Consider the following 26,394-nt stretch of genomic DNA (forward strand, 5'->3'; position numbering starts at 1 on the left):
GCCAATACAACCAAAAAACTAATCACAAAGTAGGGTAAAAATTTATTGGACTTTTCCTTTGACAGATTCTGACTACACCCCAAGATTATTATTGTGTCTCATGTTTTCTCAATTAGATTTTTAAAAAAAAACGACTAACTAAAAGCCTTAAGAAGTCTTGTATGGTGTTCGGTGAAGATTCCTTGAAGACACACACTTAAAAATGCATTAGTTAAAAATGTTTTCTTATGACTACAAAAGTAGGCCAAACTAGACAAGTAAACAAGGTTAGGTGATTACATGGTAGCTCTATGTAATCCCCAAAGTACCTGGAATGATTGGAAAATTTATCACAGCTCCTTTGTATTAAGAAACATATAGTTGTTTACAGATTTGGTCTAGGTACACACTACCTTGTTCTAATATGAAAAAAACAAACTTGCAAAATTTATGCTTATATAAAATAACATTTAGAATATATGTGGTTGTAATAAAATAGGAAGACAAATATTTTAAAATCTACAGTTTTAATATACCAAGTAATAAAATATTAGTACTTTATTTATTACAGATACTTAATATTTACAATTCTATGGGCACATATCTACATTTTTAAAACAAAGTTTTTGAAAGTAAAATCACATGAATGAATAAAACAATGTATTGACAGACTAGAGAAAAGCAAATACATCTTGGTCTTAATTTTTATGACTCCCAGAGTCACCTTGCTTTTAAAAAGCATTCACTATTTTTTCTAAAATGTCCTAATTAAGCTGTGGTAAAGTAAAACTAAACTCACATCATGCTTAGAGAGTTGCAACAGTAACAAAGCCCTGAGAAATGGGAAACATAACCTGTTGTAATTTTATATTTACTTTTAAAATACAAAAGAAGTTTCATGTTGCTTGATGAAAATATTTTAGTAAACACCTTTAGATGGCCTTTTTTCAGAGACTTGAAATACATTTCTGCAGGGACAAATACCAGACAAAGGGCATAGAGGCTTCTTAGTGTATATTTTCTTTAGAAGTGTTTCTTCTAAATTTTCTAAGCATGTTTGAATTTATTTTGTTGGTGTTTCTTTTAGAACCTAGAAGGAAAAAAAAAGGTGAATAAATTTAAAGAAACTTTCAAAAGTGATTGTTAAATTTATGTAATAATTTAGTGACAAAATTTACTCTTAAAATTCATGCTTAATTAACTCAATTGAAAACACAACAGATTTTCTGAGACCTCCACCTTTTGGTGGGAACCCAGGGCTTTCTTAGCTTGAAACTCCCCTCTACCCCTGCCTTCCTTTCTAATCCATCTCCATTACTTTGTGTTAGTCTCTAAATCACAGAAATACCCTCTTACCAGCAACTCCTACAGGCCACACAGAGCTGTGATGCAGAAGCCCTCTCCCTATAGCCACCACACTTTCATAGGATCCAGAGTGACCACCAACAACCAAAGAACAGAATACTCCAGAACAATCACCCTATGACCTATAGCAGTGACCTGCCTGCAAGATATACTGATGCATTAGTGGTACACATGCTATAGGAGCAACCAACCACTTTTTTTTTTTTTTTTTTAAATTGTTGGGAGTAAGTCCCACTAAATGAGGTGTGGCCTGAGTGTGGACCTGACACTGCTAATGTGGCCAAGAACCTGAAAATAGATAGGTCATGGGCTAACAGAAAACCTATTACTATACTTCTGCTAAGGGTACAGAGCAATAAAATGACTTCTAATGTCATCTATATACATAGATTAGTGCCTCACTTAACTCATACGAGAATCTTCTTGCAAAGATTCTTCTTAAGAATCTTCTTAACAAAGAGACTCACAGCTGGAAAACAAACAAAGAGTGAGAGACTTTGGTCATCATCAAAGCCCTCCACTCAAGGGTCAGGGATCTATAAGGAAGAGAAAGTAGAAAGAATCTACGAGCAAGAAGTGATGGAGGACTCTACAGAAACAGTGTTTTCTGGACACAACAGAAATGATGCCCAGATAAACTCATAGAGACTGTGGCAGTATGCATAAGAACTGCTCAGGTTCAAGTCAGACAGTGTACCATTACTAAGAGGAGGAAGTAAACACCAGCTCTCAGCACTATCTATAATTGATACCCACTGGCAAAAGAAAAGTTAATTTTCTTTAATGGAGTCTTAGAAGATATATCAACCACACTTCTGGGCCAGCCCTATGCCTAGGAGTAATTGAACAAGACAATATGCACTCAAAGGTATATTTGTTTCATTTTAACATTTTTTTTTTTTTTGGTCTTATTGATCTTTTTCTTGTTTGTTTTGATTTTCATTTTTGTCTTTTTACATTTTTAAGTGTTTTTTATTTTCTGTTATTATTATTATTATTTAAGAGAGCCATAAATAACATAAAGTTGTATAAGGAAAATCTGGAAGGAATTGGGTGAGAGGAAAAATATGGTCAAAGTGAAAAAATAGTTTTCAACAACAACCAAAAAATTGAAATGAAGAAAGTAATAGGTATACAGAAGAGGAAAAAAAAAAAAAAAATACAACAGTAGCAGAGCAACATTAATACTGCTGGCTAAAAGTTGTCCACTTACTCTCTTTCTCCATATTGTAAATAACATCAGCACTTCTGATAAATAGGTGTCAAGTAAAGTCACTCAATAAATTACTTCAGTTTCTCCATTTTCATTAACAGAAAATGTATATAAGCCGTTGTTTCCTTTCTCTCTTGTATAACCACCGTTTTCATATTCTTTGGATTATGTCCTCAGGCTGAGCTCTGAAACTCTGCTGTGCTTCTGACACAAATCTCACGGTCTCCTCCTTTCTCCTCTCAAATAGGGCCTCTCTACTGATAGGGGATGTCCTTCTATATATGTTTCTCCTATTAGTTGATGAATAAAAAACTGATTGACCAGTAGCCAGGCAGGAAATAAAGAAGGGTTACCAGATGAGGAAAATGCTGGGGGGGGGGAGATAAAGGGAAGCTGCCAGGGAGACACCATGTAGTCGTCAAAGGAATAACATGTTGGAGACTTCTCCAGTAAGATGAGGCCATGTAGAAATACATAGATTAGTAGTTATGGGTTAATAATTAAGAGAGCACTAGCCAAAGAAGCCTGAGCCATTGGCCAAATATTTTATACTTAATGTAAATCTATGTTTGTTTATTTGGGACAAATCTGCTGTGGGACCAGGTGGGACAAGAAACTCCATCTTCACTCTACCTTCTCATTCTTTTGCCAGTTCAGTTGTTTATACATGCTCTTGGTCACATGACTTAATTTTAGAGGATCTTGTTTTCTTGTTTCTCTAACTGCTCAGCTGACAATACTTGCCTTTCCCACCGCCACTACTGGCCTTTGTTGTTTCACTCTTGTACACTATTAGGTGAACACGATTTAAAAAAAGCAGTCATATTTTCTTTCGTTTCTAGTAATTTTTAAAATTCTAGTACATTTTAAAGTGTGTTTGGTTATTTTGGCTTATTTTATTTTTTAAGAATATTTATCTTCTATTAAAATTGATAACCTCTAACCACTCCATTATTTTTAATCAGTATATTTTTTAGCTCACTGATTTAAAACCTGTATAATAGAAACCTGCTGAAAAAGTAAGCAAGTATCAATTGTTATTATAGGAATTAACAAAGGTATTGAGGAAAAATAAGAAAAGCTTTCATGTTATGCAGAGGCATATATGTTAACTCATGAGATTCCTTTAAATTCCAAGTGATGTAAGTTCCTCCAGGGAAAAAAACCAGTCTTATAAATCTTCACATTCATTCTGGGTCCTAGCATAAGATGAGATCTTAAGAAGTCAGTACTTTCTGAAGGAAGTCATAGGAACTGGGGTGTCAGAGACAGGTATGGGCCTTGTGGTCTAGAATGGTTGATATAATACACTCATTGACAAATGGAAGGAATTTTGTTCTTACTGACTCATGTCACTCCCACATGTAATTGAGGGTATGTAGGATCCTTCATTAATATCTTTTCTCAACTTGTCAGTGGGAGTCACAATATGATTATAGCTAGGAGCAGAGTAGAGACTATATAGTAATTATAAATGATTCAGAGGGTAGATGTAAAAACACAAGCACTGAGATTAAAGTTTCAAGTGGATATAATTTATTTATAAAGTATAGTTAATAAGTTAGGCAGGGGGCCACACACCTCTAATCTCAGCACTGGGCAGCATCAGCAGGAGAATAACTAGTTCAAAACTAGCTTTTACTACATAATAAGATCCTGCCTCAAAAACAAAACATTTAAATCTATACACATACTTAATATATGTAACTGACTTACTGTGTAATACATTTGACTATTATTTTAATCATATTCAATTACAAGGTATCTGCATTATGAGGCAGTCTATACAACAAAAAGGGTATCCAGAGTAGCAAGCTGGGAAATCTGGTCCTGACTTCTGGATCTACTTTAACATCTGTTATTGATGTTACTGTATTGTTATTGAATACATGCCTCACAATGTATCTTAAGTTTCCTTTTCTACAATGTATAAAAACCACATTTATCCTACTACAAAATATAGAGATATTTATAAAGACATAAAAGCAAGGTACTATATGTATAACTGATAATTATGTAATTAAATGCTAGATTAAGAATTCAGACATACCTATTGTTACTCTGTTTCCTTGAAAGAGCTTATCACTTGAATTATCCTGTCGAATGCGTTTGGCAAATCCATAATTTTCTTCAGATTGTAAAGAAGCATTTGATGGTGCACTTGTAGAGAAAAGTTTTCATTTTAGTTAAGACATTCAAAAATATCCTTAATTCATATGCTATATATTGTAGGAAATCAAATATAGAAATAATTGTGAAATCCTGCATAAGTAACTGGAGGCACTAAAAATACTTTAAAAATAAATTTAATTATCTGTGATTTTAATGATACTTATATAATTTAAAAAAGATGATTTAGGTACAGGTAATAGTACTGCAGAGTATTTCTGAGAACGAACATGAACACTGCTTCCTATTTACAACATGGAGAGATGTCACAAGGGGGTAAAAATCTATTTTTACAGAAAAAAAAAAGTATTGTTAGGATTAAAATTTCATCAGATAAAATTCAGTTTTGTAGATTTTGGAATATCTAGGGCTTTTTGAACTCTAATTTTCTTCTTGTTAAAGAAAAATTAAAGTAGATAATGTACAATGTAAAACCACATTGTAACATATGCACCCCTAAATATGTACATACATGAAATCTACTAAGTGGAAAATACCACAGCTTGTTACTTTCAAGTTCATCTATCTTTAATTGGAGGAAAAGGAAGATTAAAAAAAAAGTAATTATGTACACATCTATCATTAATCTCTTTTAACCTTAGTTAATGGCAGGATCTAATTATTGATACCAGGGCAAAGGTACCAGAGTAGTAACTAATAGTCTGTGAACAGTCAAGTTACTCTCTTTATTATATTCTTTAATATTGTTTAACAGTATTAGTTTCTCATGTGCTAGCTAGTCCTTAACACATCTAAACCCACAAGTACACAATTTCCACAAGTAGACATTTCAAGAACACATGTACTTGAAATGATTGTGTTTACATTTTAAGAACATTCTTAGTACAGACACTTGCAATATTTTTAATAAAAACATGGGAGCATGAAAAAAAAAAAAAAAAAAAAAAACCCAGAAAACTTAATTAGTGGGAATGGGTGGATGAAACAGATGCTGAATGAAGTTTCATTATTCGAACAAAGTGAGCCAGACCAACTGCACAATTCAGATTGTCACCTGATCAAAGTGCAGCAGTCCCAATTGGCCCACAGATCATTATTACAAGATTCTACTGAGTAGGGTCCCGAAATCAGGGATGGGATTAAACTCATAATATGCTTTGTTTTTTTCCCTAAACATGTACCTAGGATAAACTTCCACATTTTGTTTAAAGAAAGCAGCTTATGACTGTTGTTTGGAGCATCCAACTGGCAGAATCAGTTAGTTGCCTTTTGTACATGGGAAATTATTTTGTAAAGTTAAGTGTTATGTGAAATCAAGCTCTGCTTAATTCACAGTAGTTCTAAACATGGCCACTAAGTAGCTTGTAATAGGTAGCACATATGGCATGGGTAAAATGGATATAGGTATGGCTGACATCATACTGCTTAAGAGTGATATGCAATGAAAATTTAAATTATTATTTCTGGAACTCTTCATTTATTATTTTCAAATATTGGTTGGCTGTTGGTTTCTGAAACTGCAAAACCCTGGGTTGAGGGAACTACTGTACCACTGTTTAAGAACCACAGAGAAATACAGTCTGGAAAAATCAAGTCATTTGTATGTTTCAAGGTTCCTTTGTCTCATGTTTTGGAAGGGCAAGAGAAGATTCTAAATTTACTTATGAGAAAATACTACATGAAGGATGAATAACTATGCTATTTGTAAATTTGTGTTCTGTGGCCTAAATAAGAAATTTAGAATTAACTTTAGCCGTTATTCTTTTCTCTATATTCTATTACAAAAAAAAAAAAAAAAAAAAAAAAAAAAAAAATGCGATAGAAAAAGAAAGAAAAAAAAAAAAAAAACACAGACCATTTCATATTTAGGTTTTTTTTTTTTTTTTAATGGTACCCATGATAAGCCATACACCTAAAGCTATTGTGTTAATCATACTTATGGTTTGTAGTACTTTTCAAATTGGTGATTTAATGGCCTTTGTCAGTTTTAGAAAACTATTTAGGCAATATCTTATCAAGTATAGCTTTTCTCTATTCTTTTTCTACTTTTTGGAGACTGAAAATAGGCATTTCCAGACTTAAAAAAAGCAGTGTTCTGAATGTCTTCTCCATAGTTGTTTTTTCTTTCTGTTTCTTCCATTACTGATTTAGGCATTTTTCTATGCATTCACCCTCAAGCACATTGATGTTCTCTTTTGTTGTTGACTGAGTTATAAATTCCAGTAAAACCTATCATTGTGATTGTAGGATATCTATTTGATTAATTTCAAGAGAATACAGTTCTTTGGTGAATCTTATAGATTATCTAATCTGCCAAAATGAATCATGGTTACAATCAATAGTTCTTATTTGCTCATACTTAGCAATTAAGGATCATTATTTCTTTTGATTGCTTTCCATTCTTTAAGTCTTCTGGTTGTGTATCTTGACATTCCACAGTTCTGGTTTAAAATGATGCATGAGTATCTGTATAGGTTCTAGATAGCATATTCTAGAGATTTTAAATTTTAGTTTAGAAGAACATGGAATAGAAAGATCACCTGAATTTAAGGAAAGACTGAGTTGATCCAAGATTCTTTGAGGTTTTAAAACTGGGTTTATTTCTAGTCTGTCCTATCCTATTCCTAGGGTACAGAACCTCGATGACTTTAAATAAAATCCTCACGTATTTAACAGTACCACTTCTTCTATAGCTTTTGACCTGGGACCTTTGGAGCTCAGAGTGTCAAGCTCAGCTTAGCAAAGTGTTCTTTTAGTAGCTACTTTCAGCTTGGTTCTCAACAGAACTTAGAAGCAGGCCAACCTGAAAAGCAATGGCTACACAGGCAACCTTGGTCCCCAGCTCACTTAAGTGTCTTTTGTTTGGCCTCCAGTCTTATGACATGAACTGGCAAGCCCTAAAATAAAAAAAAAAAAAAAAAAGGGGGGGGGGGGTGGAGACAACTAAGGCCTAGTTCCCGTAGCACTCTGCTTTCTTGGATGTTACAGTCTCAAGTCCTGGCTACCATGGTTGTTTGCTAGTACCTTTAAAAATCTGTTTGTTAGTTACATTTTATTTAGCTGTGTTAATTCAAAGATAATTTTATTATTCTTGCTTGTTGGCTTGTATGATATAAGTTACAGTGATAGCAGACACTTCATATTATATCTGGTATATATCAAAATCCACTAAAACCACTGAACTCTAGGAGCAAAGAAGTCCAGGATATTCAAGCAAGTAAATAATTATTGTCAGAATAAAAATAAGAGCTAAGTGACAGTTTGCAAGCTAGAAGACTTTTCAAATTATTTTTAATAACCTAAGAATGGGATATTTTATGTAAACTTCAAGTGAAATCTTGTGCTTCATTCATGTTTCCTTTCAGTAACATAAATCCATGGCTTCACTGAGCATTTAGCATAGATAGGATTAAATAAAAGCTGAGAGTCTGACAACAATTGAGATCTTATACACAGGCTGAAACAGTAAACGCTTCATCATACCTTATTAGTTTCCTTTTCCTCTTCGCAGCAGCAGTCATTGCCATGTAGGATGGCATGCTTGTTGACACAGGCCTAGAGTCCTTTCTTGAGAAAGAGGAAGATTCAAGCCTGGACAATAGGAATGAAGAACCAAAAGAGAACAAACTTGACTTACATTACAAAGAGAAAAATGATTTATACTTCTATAATCAGGAAACCATTGATTATTAATACTTACAGAAAGATATCCCTCTTTCTAAAGAGGTTTCTCAATCACCTTTTCTATTTTAAAAATACCAGTAATGATGTCAAAAACATTTCTGCATTTCTTATAGCAAGGGAATGCAGAGGTATAGTCCCTCCCATGTTTAGACTGAATGTAATTATGTAGTTCAATGTTTGTTTAGATGACATTCAGTCACTTGGATTACATACACTGGATGTTGGGCTATGCTGAATTTTGGATATTCTTTAAGTGAGGCATTAATGACTAATAGTAAGCAAGGCAGTCCTTCACTGATGGCTCAGGCTGAGTAAGAATACAGATGAAATGTACTTTAAGGTCTCTTCTAGTTTAAGGAAGGCCAACTGACATAGGATATCACATTTATGGTTTAAAAAAACGGTTAGAGTATCCATACTCAATTAATCTGTGGTAATGGTAAATGATCAACTTTCATCCAAGGAGAGGACCCTTGATCTATGAAATAAACCTCCAAAATAAACAAAGAGAAAGGACAATAACAATTCCAAAGGCCTTGAAAAAATTTGTAAAGCATTCTGTTTTTGTACCTGTGTAAACTACCTTTGGTGTTTGGTAGTGATTCCTGTTTGGAAAATGTATTCTTCAAGCTGTCGATATCATTATATATAGTAAATGTAGAGTTCAAATCCTGTTTACACTCTGTTCTCATGTTGAGAGGAAAATCTACTTCACATAGCGTTTTCAGAGAATTATCATTGATTCTATTTGTAGTAGGCGATGAAGGCCTTATTAAGGCTGGGGATGGGTTTTGAAGAGGTCTTCTGCAGTTCTCTGGGGTATAAACAATAGGCTTAAGTTCTTTGCTGAAAGAATCGTTGAGCTGTGTACTTTCCAACAGTGGAGACTTCTCAGTATGTTTTACTTGCAAGGAAGATGGTATTAATTTTCTCCTGGTTCTCTTTTGTGGAGTAATGTTAAGCAAGTCAGGTTCATTTGGGGACATGCCTGTTCAATTAAATTATAAAATTAAAAAGTTAAATAATGTTGCTTCAATAGTTATTTCAAAAATCACAATAGTTAAGAAAAATCACTAGGAATATTATCTACCATTTGATAGAAATCTTAAAGAGAATAACTAAGTAGGAAAGGAATAAAACATGGTAATTACTAACAACTTTAATAGTAAATTTACTGTATAGAGTTCAGAGAATAGCCTAAAATTAAATTTCCAACCACTTCTATCAATCCACAATGTCCAGTGTTCAAATTTGTCCTAGGGTTATTAATGTTTATAGGAATAAATGTGAATAATAATCGATATTCAAATAACACCTGCTTATTAGGACTAAGGGAACCGCAATTTTTTCCTCTGTATTTGTCAACACCTTCCTAAATTGTACATTTTTAAAAAATACTTACAACTAGAACAACTGTGACTGTACATTTCTTTTAATTAAGAGCTTTTAGAAATCTTTAACAGAACCATGCTAAGGCAATTTTTTGGTGCTTGATCCAAAATTAAGAAACAAATTGTTCTGGTAGAACTTAAAGTGAATTCTCAGAGTTCTAGAAATATTCTCAACATTTAAGTACACAAATGTTTATCAAATGCCTTATGTTATTCTCCAAAATAATAAGAGTATAACAATATAATTTATGAATTCTAATATATTTATCTTATGTTTAGTATTTTGCCTGCTTCATTGTGATGAATTTCAAGAGACCTGCCATGAAGTATATTAGTTTAGCCTAACTTTTCATAGAAAATAATTGTATTCTTTCTATGTATTTTTAAAATCAGGCAGGAAAGCTCCCAATTGATGTTACATTTGCTTTATTAGTTAATACTACTTAAATACTGATAGCAGCACCTATATATTTCAGCAAGGCAATACAGCACTCCTGCTAAGTTAAAAATACATGTATAGCAATTACCAGCTGTATGTGCATTATTCTTATTATGATAGTTGACAATTACCCTCTAGGAAACAAATTAAAAACAGGAAGAAATAATGATCTCCATTCTACTAAGGAATTTGACTTTTCTGAGAACTAGATAAATGAGATCTAGATCTTAAAATAATTTTCCACTCCCTTTAACATGACATTTGTCAAATTTTCCATTACCAGATATTTTTATACTAATGCCGCAGTGTAAAGACAGTCACTCTTCTCCACTGTGCTGCTACCACCAATTTGGTGGCTAATAATAGCTAGAAGATTAACTTCTTTTCCCATGAGAGACACAGGGGTATAGAAGACAGAAAACTATATTGAGGATAGAGAACTGAGTTGGGAGTCAGGAGACTGGAATTCTATTTCTGGTTTTACCAAAGACCCAGTGGGTGACCTTGGGCAACTCGTTTTAAGTAGTGTGCACATTAATACCTTGTTGAAAAATGGAGATAGTATCATTGTATAGAAAAAGGAATTTCTAGGATTAGATGATAGAAACATGTAGGGTTCAATGATATGGTCTGGAAACAAAAAAAGTACTTCAAATTAACTTCAATTTTTAACAAGGGGGCAGTTTACTTTCCATATTCTATCCATAATCAATTTCTAGTTATCTCTAAAACAATGCATTTCAAACAATGCCTTTCAAATGACAGATATAGTTTATTGAGATAGATCATACATTACAATATAAACCAAATGAATCACTGAAATAAAGACATAAATGTGTTATTTGCCATGCAAGCATAATAAGATATAAAATTTAGCAAAATGGCACAGAAAAATCTCAAAGAGATAGACAGCCATCATTACCACTTTTCTTCTATATGTCTAAGAGGAATAATCTCTGCAGTGGTGATCTGGCAACTGAACATAATGGAGGACTAACTTTTTCCTATATCAAGTAGGATATGAAAAGGAGAATCTTCCCTAAGACACCGCAAAGACAGCCACCTGTCTGCTAAATACAGATGCAACATCAAATTTTATATGGCTAGAATAGTAACCGATTAGAGAAAGAAATAACTTCATAGTGATACATCTTTAGCTATAATTTTGTAGTCTAAAATGTTAAAGTGGAGGAGAAACAAGCAGGTAAACATGGAATATATACCGATTGCTGTGCTTAGCTTGGAAGATACTATGGATACAAAAAATGTATGCGATAGAGTTCTCAGTTTTCAAATTTATTTAATTTAGATAAAATGAGGCAGATGATCAATTTAAGACTACCCAGGTGGAATAGTTGATAATAAAGGTTTAGGAGACAATAAAAGCAAAACCAATATTCACACACTTCCACAAAAATAAAACATTCAAGCCACTGTAATTATACACAAGGTTATGACCCCACTTAATGAAAACTAAAAACATATATGACATTTCATTTTGAAGAAATTTTCTAGAATATAGTGATATATATATGCACATACATACATACATACATACATGCACACACACACACACACTGTACCTTTAGGAAGGTACAATAAGTGGAAAATGTATGGTTAAGGTTACTATATAGTTCATAGGCTCTAAGATCCACTGAATGTGGTAGATCTGTGTTGACAAAAAGGATTTGCTGTATTTTTCCATTAGAAGAAAGGGGTATACAGTACATTTCCAGAAGATCTGGCTTGGAACAACAGATGTACCTAATTCAGCCTGAGAAAATATTATCTACCAAGTGTAGATAGTACTATTTATCAAGATTCCATAATTCTCAAACTTAGAGTATAGAAGTGATAAAAAGCAACCTGGAAGGAGTTATATTCCTTCATAATGTTTCCATAAAAGCTACAATGGTCATGCCCAGCACTCAGGAGGCTAAGGAAGGAGACTTGAGAGTTCAAGGCCAGTTTGAGCTATACAGCAAGACTCTTTTAACCACCCACCCACCCACCCACCCACCCACCAGTAGCATGGACAAGAGATGAAACAAGAAAATCATTAACAGCCTGCCTCTATAGCTCACTTGAAAAATGATGACAGTTTGAATGGAGAATTATGGAAAGCATGTTAGAATCAAATTAGATGCAAATGCTATAAAGTATGGTTTGTTTTTCATCAGAGGGACCAGAAGTAAGTAGTTCTGGCAAGGAGTAGGTCATCTTTGAGTATCAGTGGGTACTGATTCCAGAATAGATCCTAAATCCCAGGCTCCACTCAAATCTCTATAATATGGTGGGTGGGAGGTGGGGAGATGTAGCACTGTGTTCTCCAAGATCACACTGAATTAAGAGTCAAAGGATCCTCAGTCTTTGGAGTAGCCAGGACAACAGGAACGTAAATTCTATGCCCAGTTTTCATAAGGAAAAAAAAAAAAAAAAAAAAAAAAAACAAAAAAAACAAAACAAAACAAAACAAAAACAAAAACAAAAAAAAAACATACATTTACTTCACCTGACTTAAGAGGAAATATAAAGGGACAGCAGATAATCCAGAAACTATATCCTCCAGTATTACACAATTTTAGCTTCTACTACAAGAGTAGAATTAAGTCAATTAGGGAATAACTAAAAATGTAGAGTATTCACAATTTCACTGTTACATAAAACAATCTTTTATGGACTTGATAAAGGAGAAATATCTGTTAAATGAAGTGGTATATGGATTTTGTAAACATCTTGATCTTAATGGATAAAAATAAGCAAAAGGTCACCAAATGCAAATCAAGGCATATATAAAACTCCACAAACAAAAAATGGGGAAGAGTCTCAGAAAAGCAGAGAAGGAAATATGGCAGGTACAATGTGTGCCATCACTAGGAAAATGACTTGCTTTATGTAATATACAGGACATCCTCTAAAATACACACACCCCATAGGAGTAATGCCTTAGATAATTTTTGTACATACATGGTACAGATGAAAAAGGAAAATTAATTTAAGGTCTGTATAAAAAAGTGAGACCCTGGTATCTTCAAGTCTAATCTAATGACTTTTGAGTTGCTATTTTGATTCACAGGCATGTTTTATTCTCTGCAGACTTGTGACTAACATGTGCAGTTAATACAAGGGGTTGAGGTAATTTCTCAGTTCTTCTTACCACAGTTCAAGGATCTAGACTTAAATACCCACTGAATGGGAAGATGAAGAGTTCTAAATAAAGTATAGAAAGACGTACACTCTGTAAGTTGTGGGCTCTGGCATATTTACTTGCTTTCTTTTTCTTCTTTTGAGATCTCTAGTGAATCTAGTAAGCCTTTGTAATACTTCATATGCACAGCCTGCATGAAGATTTAAAGAATCTTCTTGAAGCATACATTCAGAATAAAGTTAGTTTTCTACTAGTCTACTCCTGAATAATGGCTAGAGATTATTACTTCTAAAAATGTGTTTAAGTCCACAAAGAGATCTGAAAAGGAAGTTAGACAAAATATTTTCTGAGACTGTTACTTTTTTAAGTTTCCCAAAAAGATATTTAATGTATTGAAACCACTCTTAAAAATTAATTCTGTGAGCACTGAGGTTGTGCTGGGGAAGTCGTGCATGTTTCATTTGGAATACTCATAGATGTTAAGACATTACTAACGAGCCACGAAGAAAGGCTGGTTAGGAAGGAGAGGTGTAGAATACACTGGTGTAAGGAGTTAAAAGGGTATATGAAAACAGGAAGGGTTAATGTGGAGTTGGGAGAGACTGTAAGGTTGGGGGTCGGTGGTATAGAGTATGCAGGGAATAACACTAAAGACCTTTTGAAAACAGATATATGGAAATCTGCTATTGTTAAAGCTTCCTAAAGTACATACACACATAAAGAATTATAATGGGAGTTACCCTGTGAAAGGGCGACAATGATCCTACATCACAGAAGGGGCTAAAAAATAAAAATGCAGTGTCAAGAATGTGTTAACTTCTGTTAGTTGACCAGTAAGGTCCCACAGATCCTCAAACATTATAGGCCATTGGCATTGCTTTTGGTTGCCCCTCCAGATCTTTACAGTAAGACCGTACTGTTGAAGAGACCACATATTTAAGTCAAAGAATATAGCAAGTCAATCTGGTGATGACCTGAAAGCTTCTCTACTGACTAGAACTGTATATAGTGCTGGAGGGTACTATGAATGATATTGAGGTGGAAAAGCAATCATCAATAATATCTAGCTCTGAATCCTGTGAGCTATAAAAATGACTGGCCCGACAAGACATGCCCACTCGTGCAAGAGTGGCATAGATTATCACGGGAATAATCAACTACTCTCTGACTTTAAGGCCCACTCTGGGATGAAACCCAAACCTGGAACTGTTATTGGTCAAGAACTTATGACAAGAAAGGTCAATGTCCTAGAAAAGAGTCCACTAATGCTATTCTGCTAAAAGGACACAGTGTTAAATCAACTCCTAATGACACTGTTATACCAAAGATCAATGTATCTTCCTGCCCTTATTTGTAGCAGATGATGATTAACCCAGAGACCTACAATTGGCCAAGATGCAGACAATAAGACATGGCAGAATGCCCAGTCTTAAGGGGAATGTATATCCCATACTATGTAAGAGCCAGAGGCCATGGATAACTATAAAGAAACACTGTTTTCTAGACACGACAATGTAGCTACACATAGGAACTAACAGTGATCATGACAACATGCACACAAACCTGTGTAAACTCAAGCCAGACAAACACCCAGCATGATAGAGGAGTTGTGCACAAATGCCAGTCCCTTCTCCCCCAGCTGTAGAATTATTGGTAATTGCTAGCTGCTGAGATAGGGAGAGAAAGTTTTCTCTAATAATGTAGCTCCTTGTTAAGTCCATCACATAACAGTGGAAGACCACAAATTGTAGATTATGTGGGCAGCACAAACTGGATTACAAAAGACAAGGGGGACTCAAAATTGTTTGGATAGTGATGGAGTGGATGTGACAGGATTTGGTATGGGGGAAATGAACATGATCAAAACACAACACACAAAACTCTTAAAGAACTAATAAAAGTTAAAAAAAATGCATATTTTCACAATAGTCTAGATTCTAAAAAATGAATCACACCATAAGTACTTAACATCGGTGTATTTATATAGTATTATGCAATTTAGCTACTCATTCACAGGAATCAAGTTCAGTTTCCAGCATCCCCTTCAGGTGGCTCACAACCACCTTGTGACTACAGCTATGGGGTTTTGATAATCTGTTCTGGTTCAAATCCATAGAAACATATTGTGGACATTCTTGTCTGGCCAGCCTGGTCCTGCAGCCACCTCAACCCCAAATAAACACACAAACGCTATATTAGTTATAAAACTGTTGGCTAGTGACTAGGGTTCATATTGGCTGGCTCTGTCTTAATTATTAACCCGTTTCTATTAATCTATGTATTTCTACATAGCCTTATTTTACTGGAGAATGCCTGGTGCATCCTACCCACCTGGCGACCCCTTCTGCCTACCTTTCACAGAATTCTCATTGTCTTAGACCTGCCTATCTTCCTGCCTCATTGGCCAACATTGTTTTGTTCACCAACCAATAAGAGAAACATATATACAGAAGAACATTCCCCCATTAGAGACACGTACAAATATTCATGATTAAAATAAGGTTTTGAATAAATATTTGATGACTGGTGAATAAAAAAGTAAAGTATGGTTATTTACCTGTAATTCCCCCATTTCTGTCAAACTTCTGGAATTTGCTTTTAAAACATTATGAAGAAACAATGTAGGTATAACAAAAGCAACATGTTGTTTTAAAAATGACTATGGGAGAGTCTGATGGAAGAAATATATGAAGGATATCTTTATAAAAATCACCGTATATGCCAGAAAAGAAATACCTAAACAAATACAGACCAGCTGTACTTCCCATTACATTATTCACATCTACCTGTTCACACTTGTATCTTTCAAATATTTCAATTCTCCAGAAAGTCTACCTCAGCTGAAATACCTTCAGAAGGTAGAAAAAAGTTCTTCCATCTTCCTACAAGTATTTTAAGAAACATTACTGTAATACTGTTTTGAAAATTTTTTTACCTTTTATTAAAAAATTTCCTTTCATCTCTGCAATTACATTATACATTTTAATAATTATATATATATGATGCTTTGTAGTACAGCACCACATATTCACTTTTCAGCATGATCCTGCTAAAACAATCAGATTTAGGACAAAAGGTGGTAGTATAAGTGAGCTAAGACTTCATCCCTCATAAATATAAAGTATAATACTTAAATATAGATAAATCAAATATAGCAGTGTATGCATATTGTTTAGAAACAATGGGTAAATACCAACTGTTGTTATAAGTTATGCAACACAGATTTGAGTAAATAAACAGAAAGAAAACATTGCTTTGCCTGTTTTCCTTGAGCAGTTTTAAGTTTAAAAAAAATTTTGCTATGATTTATTTTATCTTTTACTTATGTGTCTCTGTGTGGGTATGTGCCTGTGTGTGCAGGTGCCCACAGTGGCCAGAAGAAGGATTTGGATTCACTGGAGCTGGAGTTACAGGAGGTTGTAAGCCTTCTGACAAGGGTGTGGAGAACCAAGCTCAGGTCCTCTGCAAGGATAGTATACACTCGTGGCTCCTGATCCCTCTCACCAAATGTGTTAAGTGATTATCTTAGTAATTATGAGAACTATTTCTTAGGCCAATACACTATTAATGAAAAGTCTGTCCAAATAATTTTAAACCAAATGTGTAGTTCTGTTTAATTCTTACTACAGGAGAAAAGAAACCTGAATTCACATAAAGATGTTTTCTCCTAGCAAAATAACTAAGTCTTGAAGGACACTAGTTCAAGGTTACCCTTGGGTACAAAGGCTAGATTCAGACACTGGAAACTTTGTCTACAAAAAAACCAAAACTACCCTCCTGAGCTATTCCACCAAAACATTCCTAAATACCAAACTTAGGAAAAGCATTCCTACCAGCCCAAGCCAAACAAAAGCAACAATAAAAACTAAAGCAAAAAAGTCACCAACTTTCACATTCCTTAGTTATAGGAATAATGCGGTTCAGCAATCTACATTTCTAATGAGTTTTTTTTTTTAAACTCAAGGAGTAGTCTGATTAATTGTAGAGCACCAGAAAAGTCATACTGGTTAAAATTTCAGCCCAGAATAAGAATTTAGTATTAGACAATCTCAGTGTTCATTAAAACGTTCTTATTAAATACTTTGCTGCTCAGTAGTACTCAGATGCACTCCAACTCACAAAGTCAATAAAATTTGCTTTTGGGAAACTCTGAAGTCGCCTCTCTTATTTTCTAGTTTAATAGAAATTTACCAAAGGGAAACCCAGGTAAAGAAATCCAGTAACATGAAATAACGGCAATAAGATTAACAGAGTAACTTATACAAATCAAATTATCTTCATAGACCCCAAAATTATAAACAGAAAATACCATATTAGTTACATGGTACTATAAAGAAACAAAATCTCTTGACTATTATTAGAAAAGAAAATAAGTGTATTAATAATGGTTATCTTTAGAAGTTAAAAATTGGGTTACTTTAAAAATTAGCATTTATGAAGTTCCCAGCACTACAAACCTCCCCAAATTCATAAGGTCTACTTGAATAGACAAGAGAGAGAGAGAGAAAAAAAATATACTTAGCCATGTTTAGTACTCATGTATGCATAATATGTATCTCTGTCAACATATGCATATGTATAAATGTTTTATAATAACCAGAGAAAAATACTTCATTGAAAAAACAAGAGAAAAGACAACACAATTAAGGAAATCACATAATTAGGTAATCAATTCAGAACTAATTACATTAGACAAACAGTACATAACAATTTTCACTTTAATTTACACATTTAAGAAGATACATTGTATAATTTTATTACACATATAAGAACAATTTGATGACTACCAAGTGCTTTAAAAGCATACATATCACCTGAGCTAGCTATTTTACTTTTAGGGACCCAGTCTAAGGAGATGATTAGATAACTTGTAAAACATATGTACAAAGATTTTAATGTTTCACTTACAAGAAGAATGAAGTAAAAACAAACCCAGTGTTCCTTAGTATGTTATTAGATGACTATAACATATAACAATCAGAAGGAAAAGTTAGTGGCTGAGGAATGGCTCAGTATCAAAGTGCTACACACGGGTCTGTGTTTAATCCTCAACACTACAAAATAAGTGAGTTAAATTCATGTGGTCCAATGGGAAGAAAGCTATGGAACATCTACAAATACCAGAGCATAATATTTTTCTTGGAAGAAAAAATATACATGTGATTAGGAAACAAGTTCAGTAGGTTATTAAAACAAAATATCAATACAAGTTCATGAAACATATCTTTTGGCTCAACAGCCTCAAATAAAAAGTATAAACTCACTGTATTAATCCTAATGAAGGCAGAAAAAAACTTACAAATAAATTACTGAAAAGTTTCCAACTCTTACAGTTTGCTGGGAACAGAGAAGGCAGCTATCCACATTAACACTGAGGCTTTAGGAAAGAGGGGTTTTATAAAGAGTACAGTTTGCATTAGACTTTTAGTGCAGAAAGACTCAATAGGTCAGAATGGGATGAAGAAATTGAGACCAGCATCTGGGGGTGGAAGAAAAAAACCTTGGAAACTGCAGAGGCATGGCACAGAAAGCCTATTAAAGGGAAGGTTGGTATAGCTCTGTCTGTGGCTTGGCAATGGCTCAGGAAAGCCTTTGAAGGCACCCCTAAAATCTGTACTTAACTGGAAGATAGTTTGGTGGTGGATACAAATTAGACTTACAGGAGAGACCAGAAAAATGAGAACCAGTTTATATGTCACCATAATTACTTATTCCTTGTATTAAAGTTTCTCAGAATGTTCTAAACTAAATTGAATAAATAAATAAATAAAACATTATTTTCTTCTCCTCTGAATTAAATAAACCCTTAAGACACAAATACTAACTGGCAATCCATATGGTTTCTTATGCAAAGGGTAATAAATTTATTTTTCAGCTTATTGAACTACGTCATAGGGGGTTCCTTTAAATAAAGACACAAGATCATTTGTCACTAATGAGTTTAAAATACTTCTCTTAAAAATTGGGCTGGCTTTCTAGGGTCATTTTTTGATGTGCCAAATCACATGTTCTGAATGATTTTACCCAGAGGAACTAATTTATCATAAGTTTACGGTTGCAAATGTTAAGAGATTTATTATAGAGCTGTGTGTTAGTATAAAAACAGAATTCAGTAGTTAGCAAACATGAGTCATAGGCTGAAAAGCTGGGTGTATGTGTCAGGGAGACATTGATGAATGGAATTAGATCTAATTGATATTTGGTAGGCAATTCACAGAAGACAACTCTTCAATAAATGAAAAAAACTTCACACATGCTAGTAAGCAAAGATGTAAATTGTATTAGTAATTATTAAATAGGCAGAGTCAATAAGTGATTAGGAAAGATAAAATGAGACAGAACCTCAGATTTAAAAAGGTAGTATAGCAGGGAGTGGTGGTGCACCTTAAGTCCCAGCACATGGAAGGGGGCTCTAGAGTCTGTTAGATCTCTGTGAGTTAATGAGCTTATTCTACATAGCAAGTTCCAGGACAGCTAGGGTTACATAGTGAGACCCTGGGCCAAACTACAACATAAGAGGCCAATGAACCAGTCATGAAATATGGCCCTTGCCTAACTTCCAACTTCAACAAAGTACAGAAACAAGTCATTTCTCCAACAGTGAGGGAATGCTAATTATATATTTAATAACATTAGGTATGACTACAACATTAGTACACATTCTATTTCAGAACAATGATACAAATGTTAAGAAATATATGTGTAAGACTGACTTCAAAATAATCCAGTAAAGAAACTGAGAGGAAAGAAAACAGATGGGACTGCTTTCTTGATTTAGACATAAGCATCAAGATAAATCTAGATACGTTCTTATGGAAATAATATTTTCAGCAGCATTTATTGTTTGAAATGTTCAACAATAGAGTGCAAGTTAAATTTATTATGATTAGTCTCATCAATTTAAAGGATGCATACACTAAAGCATAGTGTACACATTTTTTAAATAAAAATACTACTGCTGATATAAAGGTTCTTAAGCAACTCAAAAAAGTCAAGTTTGATAGCATTCAATAGTTTTGGAACTTAACAATAAAACCATTTGATACTGATCAAGACTTAAACTGTACTGTTTGCTCCTCCCCATGAACACAATTCAATGTATTTAAGAATAAGAACAGTGTGAGTTTATACATAGACTCAGCATCTTTCCTTCTATCTTTCTTTGACTCTATCTATCATATACACGATATATACAACTCATGGAATAAGACATACAATCAGTTAATACATGAAAACAGTTGAACTAAATACGAAAATTAACAAACCAAGAACAAAATACCATGAATACAAAACCTACACTGATATTTTTCTAAATCTAAAAGAAAATATAATACATGTTTATAAATTACATTTCAAGTCTTTCTATTTGAAACATCATGAAAAATAGCTAAATAAATGTTTTATTTGATTGCTGACAAATACAGTCTATGCAAGCACATTATAACTGAGATAGCAGATAGTTGGTAGTTCTCAGTCTTGGTGCTAAAACCCCACTTCCTCTCAAACATCTTGAATTCATTATAAACAAACAAACAAAAAAAGGAAGTGCATGCAAAAGATGAAAATATATTTTAAGTGTTGTTTTCCAAATATCTCCCCTAGGTAAATCCTAATGATAATAATGCTCTTTAAAAGAAAAATGATTAATATATGTACATTCACATATTTGAGAGCAAGGAGAGGAGAGGATGAAATGAGGAGACATTTTCAAGCAACAAATTTAACTCCTGTTATCTTAATGTAAAAATGCAGAGAGCTCCCACCCTAATGCCAACAAAGTCTGGTCCTGCTTAGCTCCTGAAATTAGGCAAGACTGAGTGCATTTAGAGCAAAACCATGATTAGCATGAGTAGTGGAGTGGAGAAGAAAGATCTGAGAGAAGTCAGAGGTGGGGAAAGAATATGAACCATTCATTGCATGAAAACATTTCCAACTTCTGCTAGTAAAATAGATGTAGCTAATCCAAAGAAATCTTTCTTCTGCAGACAACTAAGAAATCTGTAGAAAGTGAAAACATCAGATTGAGAGCACAGGACTGTTAACAAAGCTGTTGAGAGCAACAAGGCTGAAAGCATAGGATGATCATTTCTGAATCAAAGCTCATTTCTCTTTAAGGCTGTTTGCTGGTTGTGCCAGTCTTGTTTCTGTTCCTGGGACAATTAACTGACCAAAACAACTAAGGGAGCAAAGGGTCTACTTTAGCTTACAGTTTATAGTCCATCATCTATCAACTGCAGGACAAGAGCTAAAGGCAGGAACCTGGAGGCAAGAACAGATGCAAAATTCATGGAAGAATGCTGTTTCTATTGCTTAATGACTTGCTCACTACTTCTGTTCAACCTTATAGAGCCTCTGTGGGCAGGGCCCTCCGCCAGCAATTAGAAAGCATGAAAATGCCTCATAGACATGTCCACAGGCCAGTATGATAGAGGCCATTTCTCAATAGCGGATCCCTCATTCAAGGAGTATCAGGTTGACAACCAAGAAGAGTTACTGCAGCATTGTCCAAGGAAGTGTCAAAAAAGGACAGCAACACGGGAAGCACTGAGAGAGAGGGGCAACAAAGCCTCAGGATGCCAAATTCTACGATGGACTACATCCATGTAAAAACACAGAACAATTAATGACTATAAAGCACTGGGTATAGTGGTTTATACTCAATCCAACACTCAGGATGCAGAGGCAGAATGATTTCAAGTTTGAGACCAGCTTTGGCTTCAAGCTGCAGGCCAGTCTGAATTACAGTTAAGACCCTGTTTCAAAAAACAAACCCCGTAAAGCCCTAAGTGACAACAAAAACCCTGACTAATTCAACAATGATGCACCAATGCTACTAGCAATCCAATAGTAACGAATTCTAAAGGCATGTGTTATTCCTCTGGTTTACATAAAGATTAAACATGTATTTGTGTAAGTACTAGGTATAGATACAGAGTCCTTTATCCTAAACACTAGAGACCATAATTGTTCAGATAATTTCTTTTTATTTTGGAATGTTTACATAGACATATCTAACTTGGAGATACAAAATGAGTCAAAATCCAAAATTTCTGATTGCCACATTGGCTCTCAGTTTCAGTTTTGAGGTATTTTGGATTTCAGGTACCTACACAAGAAACTTACTTTTTGGGACTCAAAATATTCAAAGTACTTAACTGAAAAAAAAAATTGTTTTTGTTTTCTAAACTAGTAAATAATTGTCTAGGAAAGCACAGATGCAAATATGCATAGCTATACTATGGATATAGAATATATCATGCAGGCTCTTCTGTTATATCAGCTACAGTTGCTGTTTGGGGAGGTTTTGAAAACTTTTGGAGGTTGGGTATCAATGGAAGAGGTGGGTGCATAAATTTCAAGGTTATACCTAGTGCCCAGCTCTTTCCTCACTTTCTGTTCCCTATCTGCCAAGTCCTCTACAATGTGTCCCAGCTCATAGTATGAACTACCCACGTGACCATGGGTTGAATAAATTGGTACAGGAGACAGCTTCCTGAACATAACACCAGTAGCACAGACACTGAGATTGGCAATTAATAAATAGGACCTCTTCAAACTGAGAAGCTTCTGTAAAGCAAAGGACATAGTTGACAAGACCAAACAACAGCCCACAGACTGGGAAAAGATATTCACCACCCCACATCTGAAAGAGGGATGATTTCTAAAATATACAAAGAACTAAAGAAATTAGTCACCAAAACACTAAATAACCCTATGAAAAAGTGGGATACAGAACTGAATAGAGAATTCTCAATAGAGGAAATCAAAAAGGCTGAAAGACACTTAAGAAAGTGCTCAACATCCTTAGCTATCAAGGAAATGCAAATCAAAACAATTCTGAGATACCATCTTACTCCTGCCAGAATGGCTAAAATTAGAAACACCAATGACAATTTATGCTGGAGAGAATGTGGAGAAAGGGGAACACTCCTACATTGCTGGTGGGAGTGCAAACTTGTACAGCCATTTTGGAGATCAGTATGGCGGTTCCTCAGGAAAATGCATTATCAGTCTACCATAGGACCCAGCAATCCCTCTCTTGGGCATATACCTAAATGATCCACATCCATGCAACAATGACATCTGTTCAACTATGTTTATAGCAGCACTATTTGTAATAGCAAGAACCTGGTAGCAACTTAGATGCCCTGCAACTGAAGAAGGGATAAAAAAAAGATGTGGCATATTTACACAATGGAATACTACTCACAGAAAAGACATTGGAATCTTGAAATTTGTAGGCAAATGGATGAAACTTGAAGAAACATCCTGAATGAGGTAACCCAGTCACAAAAAAAGAAACATGGTATGTACTCACTCATACATGGATTTTAGACCTAGAACAAAGGATCACCAGTCTATAATTCACACCGCCAGAGAAACTAGGATACAAGGAGGAACCTAAGAGATTCATACAAGGTCCCTCACAGAAGAGGACAGGAACAAGATCTCCTGAACATATTGGGAGTGGGTATATGGGGCAGTGAGTGGAGAGGGAGTTAGGAGAAAGAGAAGGGGAGGAGAACATTTTGAACTAGGAAGATTGAGTGGGGGGATGAATAGACGAGAGAAAAAAAAAATAAGAGGGAGGAGCCATTATAGGTTTGAAGAGAAAACTGGCTCTAGAGAGATGTTCAGAGACCTACAAAGATGACCCCAACTAACAATGTGAGTAACAGTGGAAAGGTTACCTTATACGCCTTTCCCTGATAACTAACTTTTATGCCATCCTAGAGTCCTCATCTAATAGCTGATGGAAACAGAAGCAGACACCCACAGCTAAACACCGAGCTGAACTCCTGGAATCCAGCTGCAGAGAGGGGAGGAATGGTAAGAAAAAGGGTCATGACAAGGCTTCAGAAACCCACAGAGACAGCTGACCTAAACAAGGGGAGCTCATAGACCCCCACACTGATAGCTGGGAAAGCAGCATTGTACCCTCTCAGACCCCCTGAACATGGGTCTCAGTTAGAAGGCCTGGGCAGTCTAAGGGACCTCTGACAGTGGAACCAGGATGCACAAAAGGACTTTGGAAGCACATTCCCCTTGGAGGGATACTCCCTTAGCTAGAGGCAGGAGGGCGGGCCTAGACCTACTCCAAATGACTTGACAGATTTTGATGATTCTTCCTGGAAGGCATCAGCCTCCCTGTGGAGTGGGGGCAGGGGGTATGGGAGGGAAGGAGAAGGAACTGGGATGGATGTGTAAAATAAGACAAAATAATAAATATATATTAAAAAAGAAAGAAAGAAAAAAAAACAAACAAAGCAAAACAAAATAAAGCCATTCTCAGGTATCTGGTCACAGCAATTTGAATTCTGAATAACACACAAAGGCATAATCTCCAATGCACTATCCAACAGAACACTGATCAAATCACTGCAAATTTAGTTTGTAGATTCTCAAATGTTTAAATGAGGTAAATTTCTGATGTAGGTACATTTAAAATGTTTACAGAAAACTAAGGAACCGAGAAAACTTGCAGATCAAATGTAATATGCTAGCACTCATGTGAAACTTAACAAATAGCTAGGCTTACCCAATAAAAACACATTCGTGCAACAAACCCAGAGAGCTCAAGGGAAGACAGAATGTGCAAGTGAGAGAGCATATGAAGATGACCAGATTGGTAACATCAGTTATCTCAAAGACAGGGCATTTTGTTTCTTATTCCACATTGCCAGAAAGTGTTATTTTAAACCAAGATTTTATGCTAGCTTTGTAATGAAAATTTCTTATAACAATTTGTAGAAAAATCAGATAACATGTCAACAGCAAAATAGTAAGTTGTATAGTGTTAGTTGAGCTAAAGGTCAGGTTATTATCTATTATAGAATATAAGGTTATTTATTATAAACATTAGTCTTTAAATGAAGATAAAATTTAAATAAAATGAGAAATAAATGCAACTACTAGTTATTCAGAATATCAGTAAGTACATGCAAGTAGATTCTGGAAGATTCTTGTTAATTAAAATTACTTAGAAGGTAGCTTCTTTGTTAGTGGTCATCAAATAACTAAATCTAGTAAAAAGAAATCAACTGTTCTGTAGATTGGAATATAAACAATCTCCTTAGAAATAATGCTACCACTTGCTGAATAAAATAAAGAGTTGTACTTACAACAAGGAATAGACTGAATTGGTCCAAGCTGTGGGAAGGTCATAAGAAGAGAAATCCCTGGAAGATCATTTTTGTTTGAAGGTTTGGTAGTTTGGTCAGCCCAAGCCACCACCTTCTTCCTTTCTACCAAATGCTCAATATCTTTGAAGTCAGAATCAAAAACTGCATTTGACGGATTAGTTTCTTCTGACATGCAATACTTTTTTCTTAGGGCTGGAAGTAAAGCATTCAAAACCCTAAGAACAGAAGATGATAAGAAAGGAGAAAGAAACACAAAGTTTTAAACACTATTGTAGTTCTTTTGTATACCAGCAATGTATTACAATATCACTAAAATGATTTTCTATTATAAGGTTACTTGGCAAATTCTCTTGGGAAGCCTGCAGCCAGTCTAGGTAAGGTTAAAATGTCCTTTCCTAAAGAGTATTTCTTTGCCTCTCCCCTTTAGTACCCATGGAAACATCAATATTAAAATCTTTTCATAATTCAAATCTGTTTTGTAAAAAAAAAATACATAATTTCATCCAAACAGCTTACCATATACTTAATATATTTGGTATAAAGAGAATCCTGGATGGGAATCAGGGAAACCAGGCTCAATTAGTAGTCCTATTTGTGTCTATGTTCTCAATATATAGTTCTCAAACTCTCTCTGCCACTTTTTTGATCATGGCTCACCTATACCTTCTTGACAGGCCAAGCAGTTAGACTTAACAATAGTTGTGTCATATCAAACTTACAGATGTTTTAGTATAGGGAATACACAATACAGTATAATAACTACACAGAAAGGCAGATAAAGTGACCAATTTTTAGCAGTGAGGGTTGGGAAGGGACTGAGGATCTGTGAGGAGAGAAACCCTGTACTTTTGAAAACTGTATTGTCGTGTGGAATAGGATTACTAGGTCTGAAAGTGCTATGA

The 26,394-nt window shown here is 34.6% G+C and overlaps 1 protein-coding gene across 1 annotated transcript in view; it reads right to left on the reverse strand.

Annotated features, from left to right (window-relative positions):
• Window positions 1-938: 938 nt before the first annotated feature.
• LOC127226462 (kinesin-like protein KIF18A) overlaps window positions 939-26,394 on the reverse strand; it is a 44,138-nt gene continuing 18,682 nt past the window's right edge. The window contains 5 exon segments of the mRNA XM_051190506.1: window positions 939-1,069; window positions 4,608-4,717; window positions 8,171-8,278; window positions 8,942-9,359; window positions 25,472-25,707. Of these exon segments, the coding sequence (XP_051046463.1) occupies window positions 987-1,069; window positions 4,608-4,717; window positions 8,171-8,278; window positions 8,942-9,359; window positions 25,472-25,707 (955 nt within the window). The 3' untranslated portion in view covers window positions 939-986.

The sequence above is a fragment of the Phodopus roborovskii genome, unplaced genomic scaffold, assembly GCF_943737965.1.
Source record: "Phodopus roborovskii unplaced genomic scaffold, PHOROB, whole genome shotgun sequence".
NCBI lineage: Eukaryota > Metazoa > Chordata > Mammalia > Rodentia > Cricetidae > Phodopus > Phodopus roborovskii.